At 38.4% G+C, this 19,659-nt stretch overlaps 1 protein-coding gene and 1 long non-coding RNA gene across 2 annotated transcripts in view; both read left to right on the top strand.

The window, feature by feature from the left end:
* Nucleotides 1-14,479, top strand: part of LOC146480182 (uncharacterized) — an 80,469-nt gene extending 65,990 nt beyond the window's left edge. The window contains exon 2 of the long non-coding RNA XR_014864785.1: nt 14,087-14,479. This is a non-coding gene — a long non-coding RNA (uncharacterized LOC146480182). The remainder of the gene's footprint in view (nt 1-14,086) is intronic.
* Nucleotides 1-14,479, top strand: part of LOC146480181 (ATP-dependent 6-phosphofructokinase, muscle type-like) — a 28,093-nt gene extending 13,614 nt beyond the window's left edge. The window contains exons 16-25 of the mRNA XM_085110019.1: nt 1,118-1,264; nt 2,137-2,207; nt 3,647-3,734; nt 4,462-4,614; nt 5,594-5,758; nt 6,341-6,402; nt 10,227-10,338; nt 10,720-10,822; nt 11,317-11,422; nt 13,065-14,479. Coding sequence (XP_084966145.1) covers nt 1,118-1,264; nt 2,137-2,207; nt 3,647-3,734; nt 4,462-4,614; nt 5,594-5,758; nt 6,341-6,402; nt 10,227-10,338; nt 10,720-10,822; nt 11,317-11,422; nt 13,065-13,173 — 1,116 coding nt within the window. The 3' untranslated portion in view covers nt 13,174-14,479. The remainder of the gene's footprint in view (nt 1-1,117; nt 1,265-2,136; nt 2,208-3,646; nt 3,735-4,461; nt 4,615-5,593; nt 5,759-6,340; nt 6,403-10,226; nt 10,339-10,719; nt 10,823-11,316; nt 11,423-13,064) is intronic.
* Nucleotides 14,480-19,659: the final 5,180 nt, after the last annotated feature.

The raw sequence follows: 19,659 nt of genomic DNA, 5'->3' as shown, positions 1-19,659 counted from the left end.
CTTGGAGCAAACATGTAGGCACCAACAGGCGATTTTCTCGATGACGTTATTTTACAACAACTACCCCAACCCACTTCGTTTTTCCTTTCTTATTTCAATTTTGTAATCCCAGAGAGGTTTAGATAACAATATTCCTAATTTGCAAGAAAAAGCAACAAACAGAAGGATCCTGGTAGCTGTAGAAAATGTCGTTATCGTGAAAATTGCCTGTTGAACAAACCATGGTCAGCTTTTATTTTGGCCAATTAATTGCTGCTGCATTTGACCCTAACCTTGGAATAAAATGATATCACCTTCCTTTTTTCATTCATTCTGACTGCTTTTAATGGCTTTTTGTGGCTAGTTTCATATAGTATTTTACAGGCTGTGTTCTTTGTTTGTTACAGAACATATCTGTTCAGTTCCATAATACTCACTGTGTTTTGCACATTGGTTAATAGTGTTGTATAATTATGTTGCATTAGTTGCTAGCCTGACATTAATTTATATTGAGAGGGACTGGTTCGGGTAGGATCCTATGAGTGTAGGTGCATACCTGGGCATCTAAAGACATTGCTTGTCATATGCGATCCACGAAGTCACATGTGTGGCATTTATCTCCAGTCAGCTTGATGTCAAGACTTGCTTTAGTTATTGCTCAGTGACCATAGTGTAGGCCAGGCAGCACTTAGGGGCTCTCTCATGAGTGAGAGAGGAAAGACGTAAAAGAAACTGCTGCGTCGGTGTGGGAGTAGAAAGAGATGTTTGGTTTTATCAGCAGAGTTGATGAATTTAATTTGCCCAAAGGAAAGAGATTCGAGTACTGAGGTTTTGAGTGTTAACCCTTCGGATTCACTCTGACGAAGGGTTAACACTCGATTGGAGTCACTGTAATGAAGGGTTAACGCCAGTAGTCGGATCTCGAAATACGGTAGCAAATTACTTTACTCGAGTGCTGACGTTTTGAGTGTTATCCCCTCAGACTCGCTTTGATGAAGGGTTAACACTTGATTGGATTCGCTCTGACGAAGGGGTAACGCCAGCATTGGAATCTTTACGGTGGCCAAATTACTTTTATCAACTCATAAATAAAATCAAACATTCGTGACATTAATGTTGTTTTGTGCAATGGTTCTAGTCTGGCTACACCTTGGCAGTAATCAATATTGGTGCCCCTGCAGGAGGTATGAGTACTGCAGTGCGTGCATTTGTGCGATCAGCTCTGTATCAGGGTCACTCAGTCCTGGGCTTAAGGGATGGCATTGATGGACTCTTGCAAGACAAGGTATGGAGCATTTGTTCCTCCATAGAGAATGAAATTAAGTTTGACCTGGGGTGCTTACCATTTACATTGAAAACCCGGAAATTCCAGTTGGAAAATCAAATGGTATGCATTATTCCATTTGGAGTACTTCTGAAATTATGGGCTTCTGGTCAAAGTGATGCATTTTTATTAAGTACTCCTTTTGGGATTTACCGTTGATGTTCATACATTTTGCATGTTATCCATCTTCTGTCAAGGCAAGCTAAATCATTTCGTATTTATGCCGAAAATTTCCATCGGGTGGTTTGCTTAAATGGCAAGCACCCCTGTTATTTGAGAGATTTAGAATCGCGTTTACGGCTAACGTAAACGTGAGATTCGCGTTTATAGTTTCTCGAACAAACGAGTTCGTGCAAAATAATTCTAGCCTTTGATATTACTGCAAAACTGCTCAGTTTTGCCTAGAAACTGAGAACAGTGAGCAACAAATGTTGGATAAACATGATCATGTGCTCATTACTGCCGTTTGCCTTAGATGTAATTCTACTATTAGAGTGGTTTTCAATCGAGTGTCGTAAAACCAAAACCAAAGTAATTACTCTGGCCAATCTCAGCAGGTGCAGACAGCGCAATGAACCAATTAGAATTCAAAGCACGTACATGCAACCGGCGCCAAACGCCGGAAAATGCGTGCGAGCGAGGCACGATTGGTTTTGGTTTTACATCTTTTTGGTTGAGAAAGTGGCGAGAGTTTTCTCAACCAATCAGAGAGAGTAGTAATGCAAAACCAAGGCAACAATGCAATCATTTTCGACACTAAATTGAAAACCGATCTATCACTATCATCATCATTATTAAAGATAAGGACAGTCATCTTTTCCCTTGGTTCACAGGTTGAATTGCTGAGCTGGCAGTATGTAGATAGCTGGGCTGGAATTGGAGGCTCCAAGTTAGGCACAACAAGGTAACAGCTGGAAGAGACATAACAATCCCTCACTATACAAAAGTCATAGTATAGACTACGAACAATCCCTTATTTTTATCAGGGATAGTAAAGGGGGTGACCTGCCCTTTTGCAATGTCTCATATTATTGGTTGAGCAGACAAAAGAACGAACAGCAAAACAATGGGTGTAGACAATAAAAACAATGCTTATAAGATATGTTTAAATTATAATGATTTCTCATCTGAATATGACCGTCTGACCAATAAGATGGTAATTGGCATGAAGGTGTTGTCAGGATATGCTAATTATTGTTCTTAAGGCTCTGACTAACAGATGGCCTGCTTACATTAAGTCTTCGTTTAAGCTAAGGGATAACGTAAAGAATCTCAGAGGAGTAAATAAATTAGTTTTGCCTAGGGTTAAAACGACATGGCATGAATTGAAATCTACAGTGTATACTGCTTCTAAAGCTTGGAACTCTCTCTCAGACGAGCTTAGGTCAATGACTAATGTCAAATTATTTAGACAAGAAGTGCGCAAAATTTCATCTTTCGGATAACTCTTTCACTTAATTACAAAGGTGCACATTATTTGTTTCTTTCGCAGCACATTAGCATGTATTTTGCTAGAGACATAAACAGCCTCAATCAGATCCGAGGGTAAACAAAGTTTCATTCAATGCAGCTGCAGGCTATCTGGGTCAAGTGAAAATAGAGCTTACAAAAGGCATAGGCCTACTAATAGTAAAGCAAGCAAGCCACGCATTCGCTTTCCTCTGCAGGTTGAGTCTCATCGCGGGAAACAATTTTTGCGCATGCTCACATGGTTCATGCGCTTTGTTATCCTTAAGAAAAATAAGGATCTGCTCGTAGTCTAAACATAGCATTTTGGAGTGCAGAAAAATGCTGTACATGGTAAACAATTTACTCTGTGGAAAATTGAGTGCAACTCGCTATTTTCACTTCTCAGTTTTATATTCTTCCTCTCTATAGGCTCAAAAAAAGAAATATAAATTGTTAAAAACAGCGATCCATATCAGACAGTTTTCGACGGAATAACCTAGCCTCTTTGTATCAATTGCAAACCAAAATGGTTTTTCACAAAGGAGTTAGTTTCCTAACTAGAAGCTGTGTTGCTGCGTCGGTGGGAGCGTGAAGAGTATTATTTTGGGTTTTATCGACTGAGTTGACATCAATTGTAATTTGGCCACCGTAAAGAGATTCCAGAGCTGAGATTTCGAGAGCTAGCCCTTCGTCAGAGCAGAGTACGAGCGAGATTAGTGCAAGAATAATCTCTTTCAGCGAAAGTAAGGAGTACCAAAGACATTTCAGCAAGTTAAAATGTTTGGCTTCCTTACATTGTAATTGAGGGATAAAAAAAGAAAACAAAAACATGTTCATTTGGTCGCAGATACTGTTGCTTTGCTTTATAATAAACATACATTCTTTATGTCCCAGGACATTGCCTTCCAAGGACTTGAAGAAAGTTGCAGAACAGTTCTCTAAGCACAACATTCAGGGTCTGCTCATAGTTGGTGGCTTTGAGGTGTGACTATTTTAACGCTTAAATGTAAAATCACAATGTCACTATCACATACTTGTTGCGTGGCTTTTTAACACTTGAGCTCTTCCAAAACCTCTTAAGGACGGTGCCTCTTGTTGCTACTGTGCATAGAATTATTGTTGCTTAATTATCTCTAAAAACTACAAAGCTATCCCCAATTTTCATTTTGGATTCCAGCAGCCCATGCGAAGATCTGTTTTTCCCACATAGTGCTGTAAAGCTTATTTAAGGGTGTGTTTTCGACTTTAAAATTAGAGTTAACAGTTGTGCTGTGGACAGGTTTGCCTACTTCCTTTAACCTTGGCTTGGCCCTCCTCGAAGGTTGAAATTAAGACAAAACACTTAAGGATTTTATCAGCCTAATTGGTTTCCCTTTCTATCTATTTTTTTAGAACAGTTGTGTTCAGTTCTTTCCTGTTAGTGTATTTTGTCAAAACCAATTCTTATCTCTAGTTGGAACCATCTGGCCTTGGTTGAATTACAGTCGTAAACAAGTTTACAGCACACTATAAAGTAAAGCGTGATTTGAGTGATACTTGGAGAGTAGATGTAGTATTGAGTAGAATTGTTGTCAAGAATAAAGAAGTACCACAAAGATTCCTGTTGGCTCTCCGCTGTGTCAAGCGAGTGTCTTACAATAGTCATAAAGTGCGAAATAATACTTCTGTAGCAGGACGTACTATGGAAATAAATTTATGTTTTCTTATAGGGATTTCATAGTCTGTTAGAACTGGCTGAGGCACGTGACAAGTTTCCGGCATTCCGAATTCCTATGTTGATAATTCCTGCTACAATCAGCAACAATGTTCCCGGTACAGACCTTAGTTTGGGCGCAGACACTGCTCTTAATGTCATTACTGAGGTTAGTTGTGTCAATCTTGTTCCCAGGATCTCTCATCTTCTCCGGGGACGGGGAGAGGTGAGACCCTGGGAACGAGGTTGTGGTTATGTAATTAGAACTAAGAAACCCAACTTCAAATCTGCCGGCATTTTTGGATCATTCGGTAGACAGTATAGATGAGAGTTACATTCACAAGCTCAGTGAAAAGTTCGGACACTGCAGGAAAGTACTGCTAAAGCAGCAAGTTTGATTTGATTGGTTTAGGCTTTGTTAGGTTTTGATTGGTTTAGGATTGGTTTAAGCACTTTAGCCTTTCCTTCCAGAAGTTGAGAACCCCTTGTATTGCACAACATAACAAGCAGCACCAGGGTTCTGTTCAATGGCCTTCGTTATTTCAACAGTTGCAGTTCAGGATATTGAAAAGTTAAAACAGCTTTGCTCGTGCAGCAAAACAAACAGTACCACAGGAAAGAATCATCAAACTCTACTTTGAGCATTTGAACACTGCCGGACTGCAGGAGCATTAACGGCTCTAAGTTGAATGCCAAGTGGGCTGGGTATTCTGAAATCTAACATAATAGGAAAATAACACTCACTGATACAAAGTACTGCAGAAAATGGTCAAACGTTTGAAAGGATTTTCTCAAGACTAATAAACCAGTCACCATACCCTGGCCATATGCTTTATTTTACATGGGTCTAACAATTATTGTTTAATTAGGCAAAGTTAATCTCGAGCCAATTTTCCCCATGGGAGAGTACGTGACCGTTGGGTGGCCCTGCTGGGTTTGCAGGGCTGTTGGTGCCTATTGCATTGCAGTGCATGTAAGCTCCTCATGCAGCTTATTTTTGCAGATCTTTACTATTTGCTCTGTGCGAATAATTACGCATTCTTCAGTACCTTGCTCAGCATAATAAACAGTGCAGCAGGTGAAGTTATATCCGTTTCATAAAAAAAGCACTGGTAGTTGTTTTATTGTTTCATTTGGTTTGTTTACAGATGTGTGATCGCATCAAGCAGTCAGCTAGCAGCGCCACCCGGCGAGTGTTTGTTGTAGAGTGCATGGGTGGTTACTGTGGTTACTTAGCAACCATGAGTGCCCTGGCAGGAGGTGCAGACTTTGCGTACGTGTTCGAAGAAAAACTGACGCTGGATCATTTGAAGGTGTGTGTAATGATTTAAGGAAAAGTAGCACAAGGATTTTGACCTTTTGTGGTGAAAATGGTGCGACAACACCTTTATTTAGTTATAAAACAGTTCTAGAACATCAAGAAAAAGAAATCAACTGAATTCCTGAAAGGAACAACTCATTACCTGCCCTTGTGCATTTTGGGAACGAAAACGTGAGAACTAGAAAACAGCCTAACTTCTTTCAAGTTGTAGTCCATTTTAACCCAGTCTATCACACAAACCCACAAGCTTACAGCTTTGAAAACCATCATGTCTAAATAAAGATTATGTATGTATGTATCTGTGGCCAGAGACGCTCATCAATAGTCTTAGTATACTGGGGTGACAACCTACAACAACTTTGAGCAATATTTATAGATTTCTGTTGATAATCACCAAAATTCTGTGACACTTTCCCCTTAAGGGACCTTAAACAACTACATTATTTTGTACAACGTCTATTTGGAAATCAAACACAAAATGATTAATTTCTGCTGAGATATTTATCGACCTTCCACTCAAATCAAAGCTTGGGACGTCTTCCTCTAACGCTTCAATTCTCGTCCTTTAAAACAGAAAAACATCGAGCATCTGATTGAAAAGATGAGAGGATCTGTGAGAAGAGGGCTGGTCATACGGTAGGAAAGCTCCTTTGCGCTTTTATCATTTATTATTATTAACTAGCAATAATCAAAGATTGGGTGTGCATTCGATGTCACAAGGCTCTCTCTCCTTTTCCAAGTTGTTAATGATGTCATCCGCCCCTGCAAATCTGCGGGGGATGCCAGATACACCTCCCAAGATCCATTCATTCAGTTAACATTGTCCCATACAATATCGACTCCAATTTGTATTAAGAGTGCATTCTTTCTACATCAAACACGATCAGTATTTGACAAGAATGCTCTTTCAGAAAGTGTTTTGCAAGGAGGTTCTGGGTTGAATATTAGTTACAATAAGGGCCAATTTACACGGTACGACTTTGTCACATGCGACAAGCTAATGGCAGGTTTACGACACTAATAATATACATAAAAAAATTTCTGCAATCTGATTGGTCCTAAATGTAGTGCAGAAATGTGAAATTGAGTGCAGAAAGTTGAAATTAGTGCAACAAAGGTAAAATTAAAATGATTGACAGGTACGCCAATTTGCAAATCGGCTGTCTCGAAACAAAAATGGCGAACAGATTTGAAGAGAGTAAGAGCATTTTAATTCGAAGTTTAAAGGAAAATGCAAAGACACTCAACAAAGCACAAACAACAGGCTAAAAGTTCTGAGGTCTTGGACAGCACAAAGGGGCTACGACCAAAATATTGAAAACTATGAACCGGAGGCAGTCAACAAAATTCTCTAGGATTTCCATGCAACAGTGCGTAAAGAAGACGGGAGAGACTACACGAGCATGGCAGTCTTCGCACTGCAATTGAACGTTACCTAAGAAGGTAAGGTTACAAATACTCCACAATTAGAAACCGAGAGTAAAAAGGTTCGAAGCAAGTTCTTAACGGTAAAGCTCGACTACTGCGACAACAAGGTTAGCTTAAAGTCAAGCGGCCGAACAAGTCTTGGAAGTCTGACAAACACTGAATTAAACGAGCTAGCTGTGGAAAAGCAAAACGCTTTGAAGCACAAGTCTTGGTACAAACGGTTTGGCAGCTCCTGACTCAATATTTTGGCGTGGAGCATCATGTCGAAGATTTCCATGTTGGCTTGGACGAAAACAAGCGTTGAATTCATTGAGAACCACATTAAAACACGCCAGTCTGGACTGTCTGCAAAGCCCCGGCTCCTGAAATCCAGTCAGTTCGAAAACATGCCGAGGACGGTGATTGACTTCAGACTTCTTTTAACATTGACTTAAAATTATGCTTTGTGATTTGAAAACTTGCTCTTTTTAGAATGATGGTATTTTTAGCATGTTTTCCGTACGTATGAACATGTGTGTCAATCAAGCTTGTCATTTTTGAAACCAATCAAAGACATGTAGGCGGAGCATGAGCTGACGCACAAGAAATAAACAAAAGCTCATTTGAAATTTTTGTATTTATATTATTAACAAGTAATCACATGATTTCTCTCGTGCAATTTGGAATAAATAAGCACTTGTAAAATTTTAAAGACCACAAATTGCACTCGCCCTGCGGGCTCGTGCAATTTTGTTAGCCTTTTAAAATTTTACTTGTGCTTATTTATTCCAAATTGCACTCGGAATCATGTGATTACCTATACAAGTTGTTTTGTGTAAATAAAACCTACAACTGGCTTACGACTGTCGTGTACATCACAAAAAATGTCGTAACATTTTAAAACATGTTTTGAACTGCTGCAAAAATCGTAGCCGAGATGGACAGAAAATGACGTATTTTGTGACAAATTTCTACTGAGTAAGGAAGGAAAGTGAAGTTTACTTGCGTCAAAATGGCAGATGAAGTGGTCATTATTTGCAAGTCACCATCGAGTACAAAAGCGAAGATTCCCACAGTTCAACAACAGCGCCAAAACGCCCACCGTACTTGTTTATGAAGTAAAGAAAACCATTAAACCTAACTTGAAATATTTCCGTGTCCATCCGTAAGAATCTCTTGTAATTCTCCTCGTCTTAAAGCCTTCTTATAACCACCAAACACTTTGAATTCTTATTTTAACCACGGGAATTATAACCACCAAAAACTGTTTTATTTTAACCACGGGGATAATAACCACCAAAAACTGTTTTATTATTTTATTACAGTTTTTGTGGTTATTATTCCCGTGGTTACCAAAAAACCACCAAAAATTGTTTTATTTGAACCTGCTGAATAATAATTCACACTTCTTACTCTCTAACTTGATATCTTAGTGTTATTTTAAGGAGTTGTGTTTGTTCTCTGTCAAGATTGTCACAAATCAATGGTAAAATAAGAGAAATGTGTGCAAGAAAAATTTATGCCAACGATACAGTGTTGCGGGGCGTTTGATTGACTATTCAAGCTAAGAATCAAATTTTCTTTAATGAAGTAAAATGGGACAGGATTAAAAATAAAACTCCAAGGAAAATAATGAACATGAACCGTAAAACTGAGCTCAAAAGACTGCGATATTGTTAAGGTTAAGTTAAATGACGTGTCAACACTCCAAGAAAAACTGCAAAATTAAGTGAATACTCGCCTCTTTGGAGAACAACTAATTCCATTGCTGAGTTTTTCGTTCGTTTTACAACGTTTAGTGAGCGAAAAGTTTCACTTCAAGAGATAAAATTCAACGTTTCGTGGTGCCGGATCGGAGTAAGACTATTTCACTTCAAGATTTCCCGCGCATTCCGGTAACCTTGATGTTAGCGTGACCGTGGTCAGAGAAAGGAAAAAACACCATTTCCGAGTTGCTTTGAACCTCATTATGAAAGTTTTTGTTATGAAAATTATTTTTCATTCATATTCAAACAAAACTAATATTGAAATGAAACGTTTTGCACTTAGCCTCGCTTTCATAGTGAAGTTCACAGCAACTCGGAAATGGCCTATTCTGCCGTCCCCGGACTCACTCATATTGTAGGATTTTGAGGATACCGCCCGCACACAACCCGAGAAAATAATAATAAAAAAGTTACTTACTATCTCCGCTTCCACAAGGGGCACCAAGACAATTGGAACGGCAAAATACTCTGTCTTTACGGTTGGCAATCGTCAGTGGCTGTCCTTTTACGTTGAAGTTTGCTTACTCATCGCCTGCATTTTCGTTTTGTTTCTCTTCTTTCCACCTTTGTCGACATATTCAACGAGTATATGAATTTATAGCTTTCTTCAAAATTTCCGTTCGTTTTTCACAAAAGCAGTTGGCCATGCGACTTCCCGCCGAAAAAAACGCGAGTTGCAGCACAGGGTAAAGTTGAGTGTCTCATTTCACATTGGCTTACGTGGATGGGCGGAGGTACGGACGGTCGGATGAAGTGACGTCAAAACCAATGCCAAAATTTCGGGCATTTACGGGTTACAAAATTATGTTACCCATGGTGCTCCGCTATCGACTGTACTTATGATACGAATTTACAAGACGCGTGTGATATCATCCTCAGATTAGTCGGAGCCTACTAAGTATTTTTCCGGGTTTTTACTTCGCCTTCCCCCCCCACCCCCCCCCCCCTCCTCCTCACCTGACTACTTGCGTCCTGGTCTTCAAGGATGTTGGCACATAGGGACTTAGTAATACCGCCCAGCTTGCCACCAATCTCCCTGTAATTCAATGGTTAGACTAACCGGTGTGCAGTATGGGTTCGACTCCTGCCTCCGTTTGGAGCAACACCACACAGGCTAACTTGGACAAGCTCCAAGCGGTAGAGGAATTCGCCTGTCGCGTCTTGTGTGGCGCTAAAAAAATTGATGACATAACTTCTTTGCTAAAAGATTTGCGCTGGCTACCAGTCTCATATTTCAGTTTTTACAAGCTGAATAAAGTTCACATATTTCGTCCATCTTTTTAATAGAAACGAGTATTGCAACGAAAACTACACCACTGACTTCATTGCCGCTTTGTATCGTGAAGAAGGACAAGGACTTTTTACTGTCAGAACCAACGTGTTAGGTCATGTGCAGCAGGTACGCTCACTTTAGAGCTGTTGTTTGAAGCGTTAGCATCACTTAGTTTTAGAGCATAAAGTCTACACTTTCTGACACTTCATGGCATGTTAAACCATTCGCTCCAATAACGCTCAATCTCGAAATTCAAATCTTCGACAAATGAACAGCACCACAGAAAAGCACTACTCAGTAGCTTTCATTTGAATGGTCACACTTTAGGGTTTCATCCGCAGACTCAAAATTAAGATCCACCTTTTACAGCGTAACAAACACCCCCACAGGAAAGTACTGCTTAGTAGCCTTCATTTGAATGGGTCACACAGTAGGGTCTCAGGTTTTTTGGGGGAAATGATAGGTTAAAAATATCCGCACTGATCATAATGCCTTTGTATTTACCAGGGAGGATCGCCATCACCTTTTGACAGAATTCAGGGCACCAGACAAGCTACTTTAGCTGTTAACTGGCTCACGGAAAAGATTAACCAGAATAAAAGTTTTGAAGGTAAATGCAGAGTAACTGATGAAGTCTTTCGGTGGCTATACAATAGAGAATTTAGACTGAAATTTGATTTTCTCTCTGGTTGAGTGGAAACCTCGAGAAAAAGACGAGTTGCTCATCTACAAAATGAGACCTGTCGTGCGTTTCGCAAATTGCCGAAGAGCGTTCTGGCCCGGAAGGTATTTTTCTTATCCTTTTGCTTGAGTTTGCCGGTTATTTTTCATACAAACTAACTCAATGTGTCTTTTAATCTCGGAAAACTTAAACTGTTTTTGCTTTCAAACTTATCGAAAACTGGAATTTTTGGTGTATGTAAAATAGTTTTTCAGCTCCGAAATCTTTTCGGGAGTTTGAGAAACGCGCTCCTGGTCGTGTTTAACCGAGTGATAGGGAGAGGGGATGGGAGGGGTGGTAGACTTGCGTTTGTAAGGAAGAAGTAGGATGTCCTCGATGTAATGATAAACCTGAATAAAAGATACGTTATTTTACTTTTTTAGGCAAAGTGGAAACTTCCTCTCCGGATACAGCTTGTCTTCTGGGAATCAAGAAAGCTGACAATCCGTTCACGCCTGTTCAAAAACTCAAACTTGATACAGACTTTCAGTAAGTTTTAATTATTATCATCATCATCATCATCATCATCATCATCATCGTCGTCGTCGTTGTTGTAACTTGTGCTAATGACCCACACACCCATGCCATTCAGGTCTGACGTATTCCTCAACCTGTGTGTGTGTGGTGCGGGGGAGGGGGGGGGGGGGGGGGGAGTTAAAACGCTGGACTTCTTGTGTTATCTTGGTCAGTGGATATCAACAATGAATATGGTATTAAAATGTTTAGCATTCGCGCGCGTTGTAATTCAGTGCACTTTGCCTGTTGCTGTTACTGTCTTCTTCGTATTTTCTGTAGTTATCTTCCTTTTCCAAACTCATCATCTACTGTACATTTTGCAAAGTCCTTTTTTTTACCGTCCATACAAAACACTCTACGTTTTTCAAATAACAGTATTCGTCAAACAGAAGCAAATGTGATAACTAATTACGCTGAGAACAATTTTCTTCCCTCCAATTCAACCACGCTCAAATCAGCCATCAGTGTATTACTTTGTTCGAATGGATAAGGGGGTTAGTTTCTAACGAAACTGTGTTGCTGCGTCAGTGGGGAGTAGAAACGACTGTTTTGGCTCATCAACAGAGTCGATAACTAAAGGTAAATTGGCCACCGTAAAGAGATTCCGGTGCTGACGTTTCGAGCGTCAAAGCCTCGGCTAAACGATCAAACATTTTCCTCAAACATCGTGTTGGAAGAGCATGTCTGACCGTGTAGCTGCCTCTCTCAACATTGCATTTAAATGACTTCCCATGTTTGATTTCGATCAATTATTTCATTCAACATTTTGCGTTACGAGCAAATGTTTGATCGTTTAGCCACCTCTGCCCGACAAAGCTTGCGCGAGCGGAAAATAGCAACCAATCAGAAGCGGAATTTGTGTGACATCTCAACTGGGCACGTCATAATTTCAGCGGTAATGCGTAAAGAGCGTTATGTGGGCTCACTCTGTCCGATGTTAGGTCAAACAGTGTTTGCTCGTTTAGCCACCTAATCTTTGGTGTGACAAACACGATCTCAGACGAAAGTGTTTGATCGTTTAGCTGGTGCTTTAGCCCTTCGTCACAGCGCTGACGAAAGGCTATCACTCGAAACATCAGCATCGGAATCTCTTCACGGTAGCCAATTTACTTTTACGTATCAACTCTGTTGATAAACCAAACCTCGTTTTTACTTTGTACACTCTCAAAGTTATCAATAATTCATGACGAGAAAACGAACGAAATCACTATTGTGAAGGAGGTTTCGAAGTGTGTTCTTAATTATCATAAAATTTGAAGAGCTTTGCTTTGAGTTTCTCCAAGAATTATTAATGGTCTGAGAAGCCTAATCAAACACTCGAAAGAGTGTGTCATCCGACTTCCGATCACCTCGAAGTTAGTTTAAAAAGCTCGGCTGCGCTTTGTTTATGCAAAGCACTTCACGGTGTTTGGAAATCGGATGAAGCACTCGTCCTTGTGTTTCATATATAACATATTTGTCAAACAAAATCGATTGTAATTACTAATTACGCTGGGCATAATTTCTTGCAGCCATTTGGAACTACGTCAAATCAGACATCAGTGTATTGTGTATAGTTCCCAGACTAGTTCAGATAATTAAACTTCTCACCTAAAATGATTTCTGTTTTCGACAGACATCGTGTTCCCACAAACCAATGGTGGCTGGAGTTGCGCTCTCTTCAAAAGATCATGGCTAGATATCACCAGCACTTTGAGTACCACCGAGAGGACGAAACACCCTAACACGTGCTACTTGCGTGACGTGTCTTAGCTTATCACGTGCTTTTAACAGATTGTGCACGTGATTCCCCGAGTTGATCAAGTACGGCTGCGATTACAGAGTGACTAAGGATCCAAACCAAAAAGAACTTTATATAAAAGTTTTATTGTTCGCGCTGCCTGAAGTTCGTAATCAGTGAGTGCTTATGGTAGATTCACTGTTTTAAGCGAACAGTGTTTGGTAGTTCTTGCACGAGAACTGTTCGTAACACTGGCACGCATTCAAGCAAATACAGTTAATAGCCGCATAAAAGAACCTGTGATTTTCATTTTTAGGCTGATGCGTTTGTTAAATACAGGATGCGTAGTGAGAAATCATCCTGGTGTGGTTCTTAAGAGGTTTTTAGAATTGTGTCTGGAATTTTGCGGTATCTACTGCAATTTTGCGTAAATTAATGAATGATTGACTCTGACAGTTGTCATTATCGCATTAACACTAACCAAACTACTGTATAATGAATAAATTAAATCAAGTGGATCACAATAAGTAAGACAGCCTTTTTAAACCTTTCTGTTGAATTCATGCTAGAAGCTTGCAAACACACTTTTATCAGCATCAGTGTTGTCTTATCTTTAGTTACTTTTGGTCTAGGAACCTGCTTCAATTGTCAGGCTGAACAGGTTGATTGCATTGCCGCCATGTTGGTGCCAAAACAATCAATCCTATTGTTCCTAATCACCAACATGGCCGCCATGACGTAACGTGCAATCAACCTATAGACCTTTCTCACTCGGCGGCCATGTTGAGTCTCAGAAGAATAAAAAGCTGTTTTTGCACTGCTAGCCTCGCACTGAATTCGCGTGTAGGCGAGGCTAACCGTGCAAAAACAAAGCTTTTTATTCTCCTGAGAGTCAACATGGCCGCCGAGTGAGAAAGGTCTATTGGTTCTTATACATTAGGTGCTTTATTGGCCAAATTTTGGCCCAGAGGTTCTTGATCTGTTGTTTCTTTTATGCGGGTGTTTACTGTAGCTTACTGAGGAGATGTCTAATAAAATAGCTAGTAGACTATGAACTGTGTGCAAATCCTGTGATGGATTAGGCCTTCGTTTTATAGTTTCTTGTGATATTTTTCCTTACTTGTGCATTACGATCTATAATTTAAATACGTCAAATGCCAAGTAAGAACGAGAATATCAAAATATACTAGTTTAAAAATAAATAATATAGCTTGTCGGTTGCTCGTGTAGTTAGCTCATCCAAATACTTATAATATAAAAAAAGTTGTATGTAATGGCACATCTATTGAAATAAACGTTTCAAAAACCTGCCAACGTCGTCAGACTTTGAAAAATGCAAAGAAAGCAAAAAGTCCTATAACTTTTGTTTTTGCCGCCTGCGAAAGTCGTGAGGAGTTTCAATCGCTTTCCCTTTTTCAAACCTGTGGTCTCCAGAATCCGTACACCAAAATGGTTAATACTATACCCTATTTCAAACCAAAAACGGGGGACCCTTATTTTACGGGCTAAAATATATTTTTTTATAAATATGTTTTACCTCTCTTTCTTATTAATCTGAGCCAATAAGAAAGAAGAAGACAACGTAGCCAGCCAATCAGAACTGGAAACCATTCAAATGTTCGCGCCATTTGCTTGCTTGTTTAACTGGAAGCGTGGCCATCTGCAAAGTCTTGAGCTACAAAATAGATAGCTCAAAATCAAATAAGCGATGTTTTTCTGACATTCTCAGTTGTCCGTTTTCTTCTAGAGAAGCCGTTGGGGGTAATAACGCATGCGGTAGCTTCGTTAACGGCGGCGAAGTAAATGTTCGAAGCCCCCTCAGTTCAGGCAATTATGATAAACAGTCGTGATTGCAAAATTAATTTTGACACCTAAAAGTGACTACTTCTTCGATGTTTACAGAATTTTGTAATTTTGCGGTGTTCTGCTAAGTTTCAAGCTTATGTGCAACGAAACTTTTTATACAATATACAATAAAATAAACGCCAACGCGACTCCGGCAGCGTTTATTTTATTAATTTTTAAGTAGTATTGAGGACAACCTGCTCAGAATAAAATAGTTTTCCATTTGAGCTATTCAAAGCGAGAAGGCCTCTAGGCAAGTAACTGCAGTGACTTCGTAAAGAAAAGTAAGTGAAAATTGTGTTAAGATTAGTTTTTAAGATTTTTCCAGTTGGTTAAAAAAGAACTCCCTTATACTTTCCAAAGCAGCTGATTTGAGCAAAAAATTGTCAAACTTATAATTTTCCAGAATTAAAATTTTTGGAAAAATTATTTCATATGGAATTAGCTTGTATATCTGTACTAGATATATTTTGTGCCATGCTTTTCACATTTCCAAAATAAATGTTGACTTTTCCCCCGCGAAATAAAATGTCAGTACTGCAGATGAACACCATATGAATTAGCAAATTAGTCAATCCTTGCTGACAAGGGGATACTTTCATTTCACATGGAAAGCAGTTGGAGGTATTTACATACTAGCGAAGTTAAAAGAAACTAAATTGTTGCTACCGAGAATATTGCAAAATATGACATTCCTTGCAAAACTATACAAGAACACTTTCCTTAATGTTTTTTCACGATAAAACTTTTGTTTCTACTCCTCACGAATGTACCACCCGGGAGTTTCTTTAGAAACTAACTCCCTTACACTTTCCAAAGCAGCTGATTTGAGCAAAAAATTGTCAACCCCAACTTATCATATTATGATTTTTCAGATTTAAATCTTTTCGAAAAATTATCTGATACGAATTGGTTTGTTTATTTATACTAGATATATTTTTTTTGAAATGCTTTACACATTTCAAAATAAATGTTGACTTTTCTCTGCGAAATAAAATGTCAGTACTGCAGATAAACACAATATGAATTAGCAAATTAATTTAATCCTTGCCGACAAGGCAAATAATTCCATTCTCATGGAAAGCAGTCAAAGGTATTTGCATATTAGCGAAAAGAAACTAAATTGTTGCTTCCGAGCATATTGCAAAATATGACATTCCTTGCAAAAACTATAGAAAAGCACTTTCCTCAGCGTTTTTCACGATGAAGGAAATTAAGAAGTGATTTCGAATTTGATAAAAAACAATGAAAGAAAAAACAATTTATAACTTCTCTCATTGCAGTAAAACAGGTGTTATTGCTTGCTTAACATGAAGAGTGAATAGAATTGACCAATGCCCTTTATAATTCCTCAATTAACACTGCAATAAACCGGCGGGGGGCACCCTGATGAAGGTAGTCATCTTCTATGACTTTTGTGATTTGTACGGACATCAAAACTTGACTTTTGAACATAAATTAATAAGCAAGATGGAATGAACTACCTTTCATCTTAGTAAAAAAAATCAATATCCGTAACACAAAACCCAGCTAAATTCGCCAGACAAAGTTCATAATTTTGTTTAGAAATAAATTTGACGAACGAAAATGAATTGATTTCAGAATCGTTTTCATCTATGTATTTTGTTCCTTATTTTGTATGAACTTTGCCACACTTCCAAAAGTGACATTTTATACTAAAAATGCCACCTGCAGGCGAATTCCTTACTAATTTGCAATTTAATTAAACAAATTACCAGGATGCGCGATATCTGTTCATTTGATAGCTACTGCATGGCAGTGAAAGAATTTAAAAGATGCCAAGAAGAAGACAGTTTGTAGCTTGGCTCAAGCAAACAACGTTTATCTCTTTAACATTGAACAATGCAATACTCATCGCAAAAACTATGCTTGGAGGAGTCTGAAATGGTAATTGGAATTAAGGAAAGCTGTTCTAAATAATTAATTAGGCGAATAACAAATACTAAAACTACATAATCGAGGGCTAAATGCAGGAAAGTTAAGGGAATCTTACTAAGAGATGAAAACAGGAGTGTATATTGGTGATTTTAGATGAGAAAAATTCTTCAGGACATGTATAGAACAGGTTAGTTTTAGAGCTTCTTTGAGCCCAATCACACTATTATTTGAGTGTTCAGAACATCAGTTGCACAACAAGATTTTCTTAAAAATCTTGCTTAGAGGACAGAACAATAAAAAGATTGCAGTCGGTTATTTCATCAGCATTTTCCAAACATTAACACTAAAAATTTATTTTCAGAATGTGAACTGGGTCAGTACACCATAATGGGCAAAAAGGAAAAAAAATTGACATTGTCCTGATTTAAATATGTTTTTGGGTGATCTTCCGAAATCTTCGGACTGAATCTCGGAATTCGGTTGAAGGTGTTTCAAGCGTTGTTAATAAAATGCGTGAAGGCGTAACAATAATTGGCGCAAAGGGGATTTTTCCCTTTTTAATTTTACTTAATTTTATTTTAAGTTCCTGTCTATATTACATGTATTTTACGGTATTTGCTTCCCATAAATGGGCTTGGACGAACATGGCGGAAAATCCCGGCATCAAGCAGTAAATGCTGTAAATGTTTGCAACAAAATGAAATAAACTAGACAACCACAAACATCTGTTGTTCTCTAATCACTCTGCAGTGAAACGAGAACAAATAATTTGCATGCTAAATATCATCAGACGCAGACAAGAATCAGGAATAGGCATCTTGTTTATACAAAAAAACAAAAACAAAGCCAAGGAAAATTCGCTAGACCAAGTTCATATTTTTTTCTAGAATTTAAATTTGACGAACGAAAATGAATTGACTTCAGAATGGTTTTCATCTATGTATTTTGTTCCGTATTTTGTATCATGTTTGCCACATTTTCAAAATGACATTTTATAATAAAATTCCACCTGCAGGTGACTACCTTACCAATTAACAATTTAATTAAACAAATTGCCAGAATGTGCGTTATCAGTTCATTTGATAGCCACTGCATGGCAGTGAAAGAATTTAAAAGATGCCAAAAGAAGACAAATTGTAGCTTGACTCAAACACGCAACGTTTATCTTTTTAAAATTGAACAATGCAATGCTTCTCGCAAAAACTATGGAGGAGGCTGAAACGGTAATTGGATTTGAGGAAAGCCCTTTATTAATAATTAATTAGTCGAATAGCAAAAACAAAAACTACATAATCGAGAGCTAAACACAGGGAAGTTTACCAAGAGATGAAAACAGGAATGTATATTGGTGGTTTTAGATGAGAAGAAATCTTCAAAACATGTATAGAGCTGGTCTATTAAAGAGCTTCTTAGAATTAACCCGATCACTCTATTGAGTGTTCAGAACATCAGATACAGGAACAAATTTCTCTTTTTTTTAAACCTTGCGCAGAGAGCAGAACAATTAAAAAAAAAAATCTCGGTTGGTTGTTTCATCAGCATTTCCCAAACATTAAAACTGAAAATTTCTTTTCAGAATGTGAACCGAGTCACTACACCGGAATAGCTAGAACAGTAGAAAAATTGACATTGTCCCCGTTTAAAATGTTTTTGGGTGATCTTCCGAAATCTTCGGACTGAATATCTGAGTTCCATTTGAATTGGTGTTTAATAAACTGCATAAATGATGAGGGTATTCTCAAGTTTAATGACGGATGCCAACATCACAAAAGTGGTTTAAAGAAGGGTTCTCTAAAAAAATTACCAAGAACAAATAAAAACCTAATCATAGAATCAAGAAATGAAAATATATATACAAAAGTCAAAAGTAGAACTGAAACGATCATAAAATGGCTTTTGACAGTCCACGTTTAAAAGTAGTCTGTGACTCTGCTTCCCTTATCGCGGGATCTAATCTGTTCTAGATTTCTGAACTAAAATTAATTGACGACCAGGGGCCCCATTTTCTATTGGCGGTGGATTTGCGGATATTATTTCTCGACCTGGTATGATAACCGTGAAAATCGCCATTAAATAAGATTGGAACCGTGTGGCAAAAATGGTTATTACGTAAGATGCAGATGAATGAGCAGGAAGAACTAATATCAGGCGAGCCGCCTTATTTTGCAACATTTGTAGCTCAGACATCAAAGTGTCATTCCCTACATCACCCCAGACTATATCCGAGGTAAAATAAAACTAGTAAGAAAATAACTCTTGCGCTTAGGGGGAGGCATGACTTAATACGCCTCAAGAGACCTAACTTTTGCTAATTTTGCTACGGACAGACTCAATGTGATCAGACCAGGAGAACATGTTGTTTATCACAATACCCAAGTACGTATAATAACCATACCTGTTTTCAGATCAAAAAGGTTTAAACTATACCCTATTTCAGATCAAAAACGGCGGACCCGTATTTTGCGGGCTAAAATATATTTTGTTATAAATTATGTTTTAGTTCTCATTCTTGTTGCTCTGAGCCAATAAGAAAGAAGAAAATAACGTAGCCAGCCAATAAGAACTGGAAACCATTCAAATGTTCGCGCCATTTGCTTGCTTGTTTAACTGGAAGCGCGGCCATATGCAAAGAAATTCTCTTGAGCCACAAAATGGATAGCCGTCTAAATCAAAGAAACGTGGTTGTTCTGACATTCTCAGTTGTCAGTTTTCTTCTTGAGAAGCCGTTGCTGGCAGTTATGCATGT

Source organism: Pavona decussata, unplaced genomic scaffold (genome assembly GCF_977016875.1).
Source record: "Pavona decussata unplaced genomic scaffold, jaPavDecu1.1 SCAFFOLD_55, whole genome shotgun sequence".
NCBI lineage: Eukaryota > Metazoa > Cnidaria > Anthozoa > Scleractinia > Agariciidae > Pavona > Pavona decussata.
Note: the sequence above shows the minus strand (reverse complement) of the source record. Positions and strands in the feature narration are given on the sequence as shown.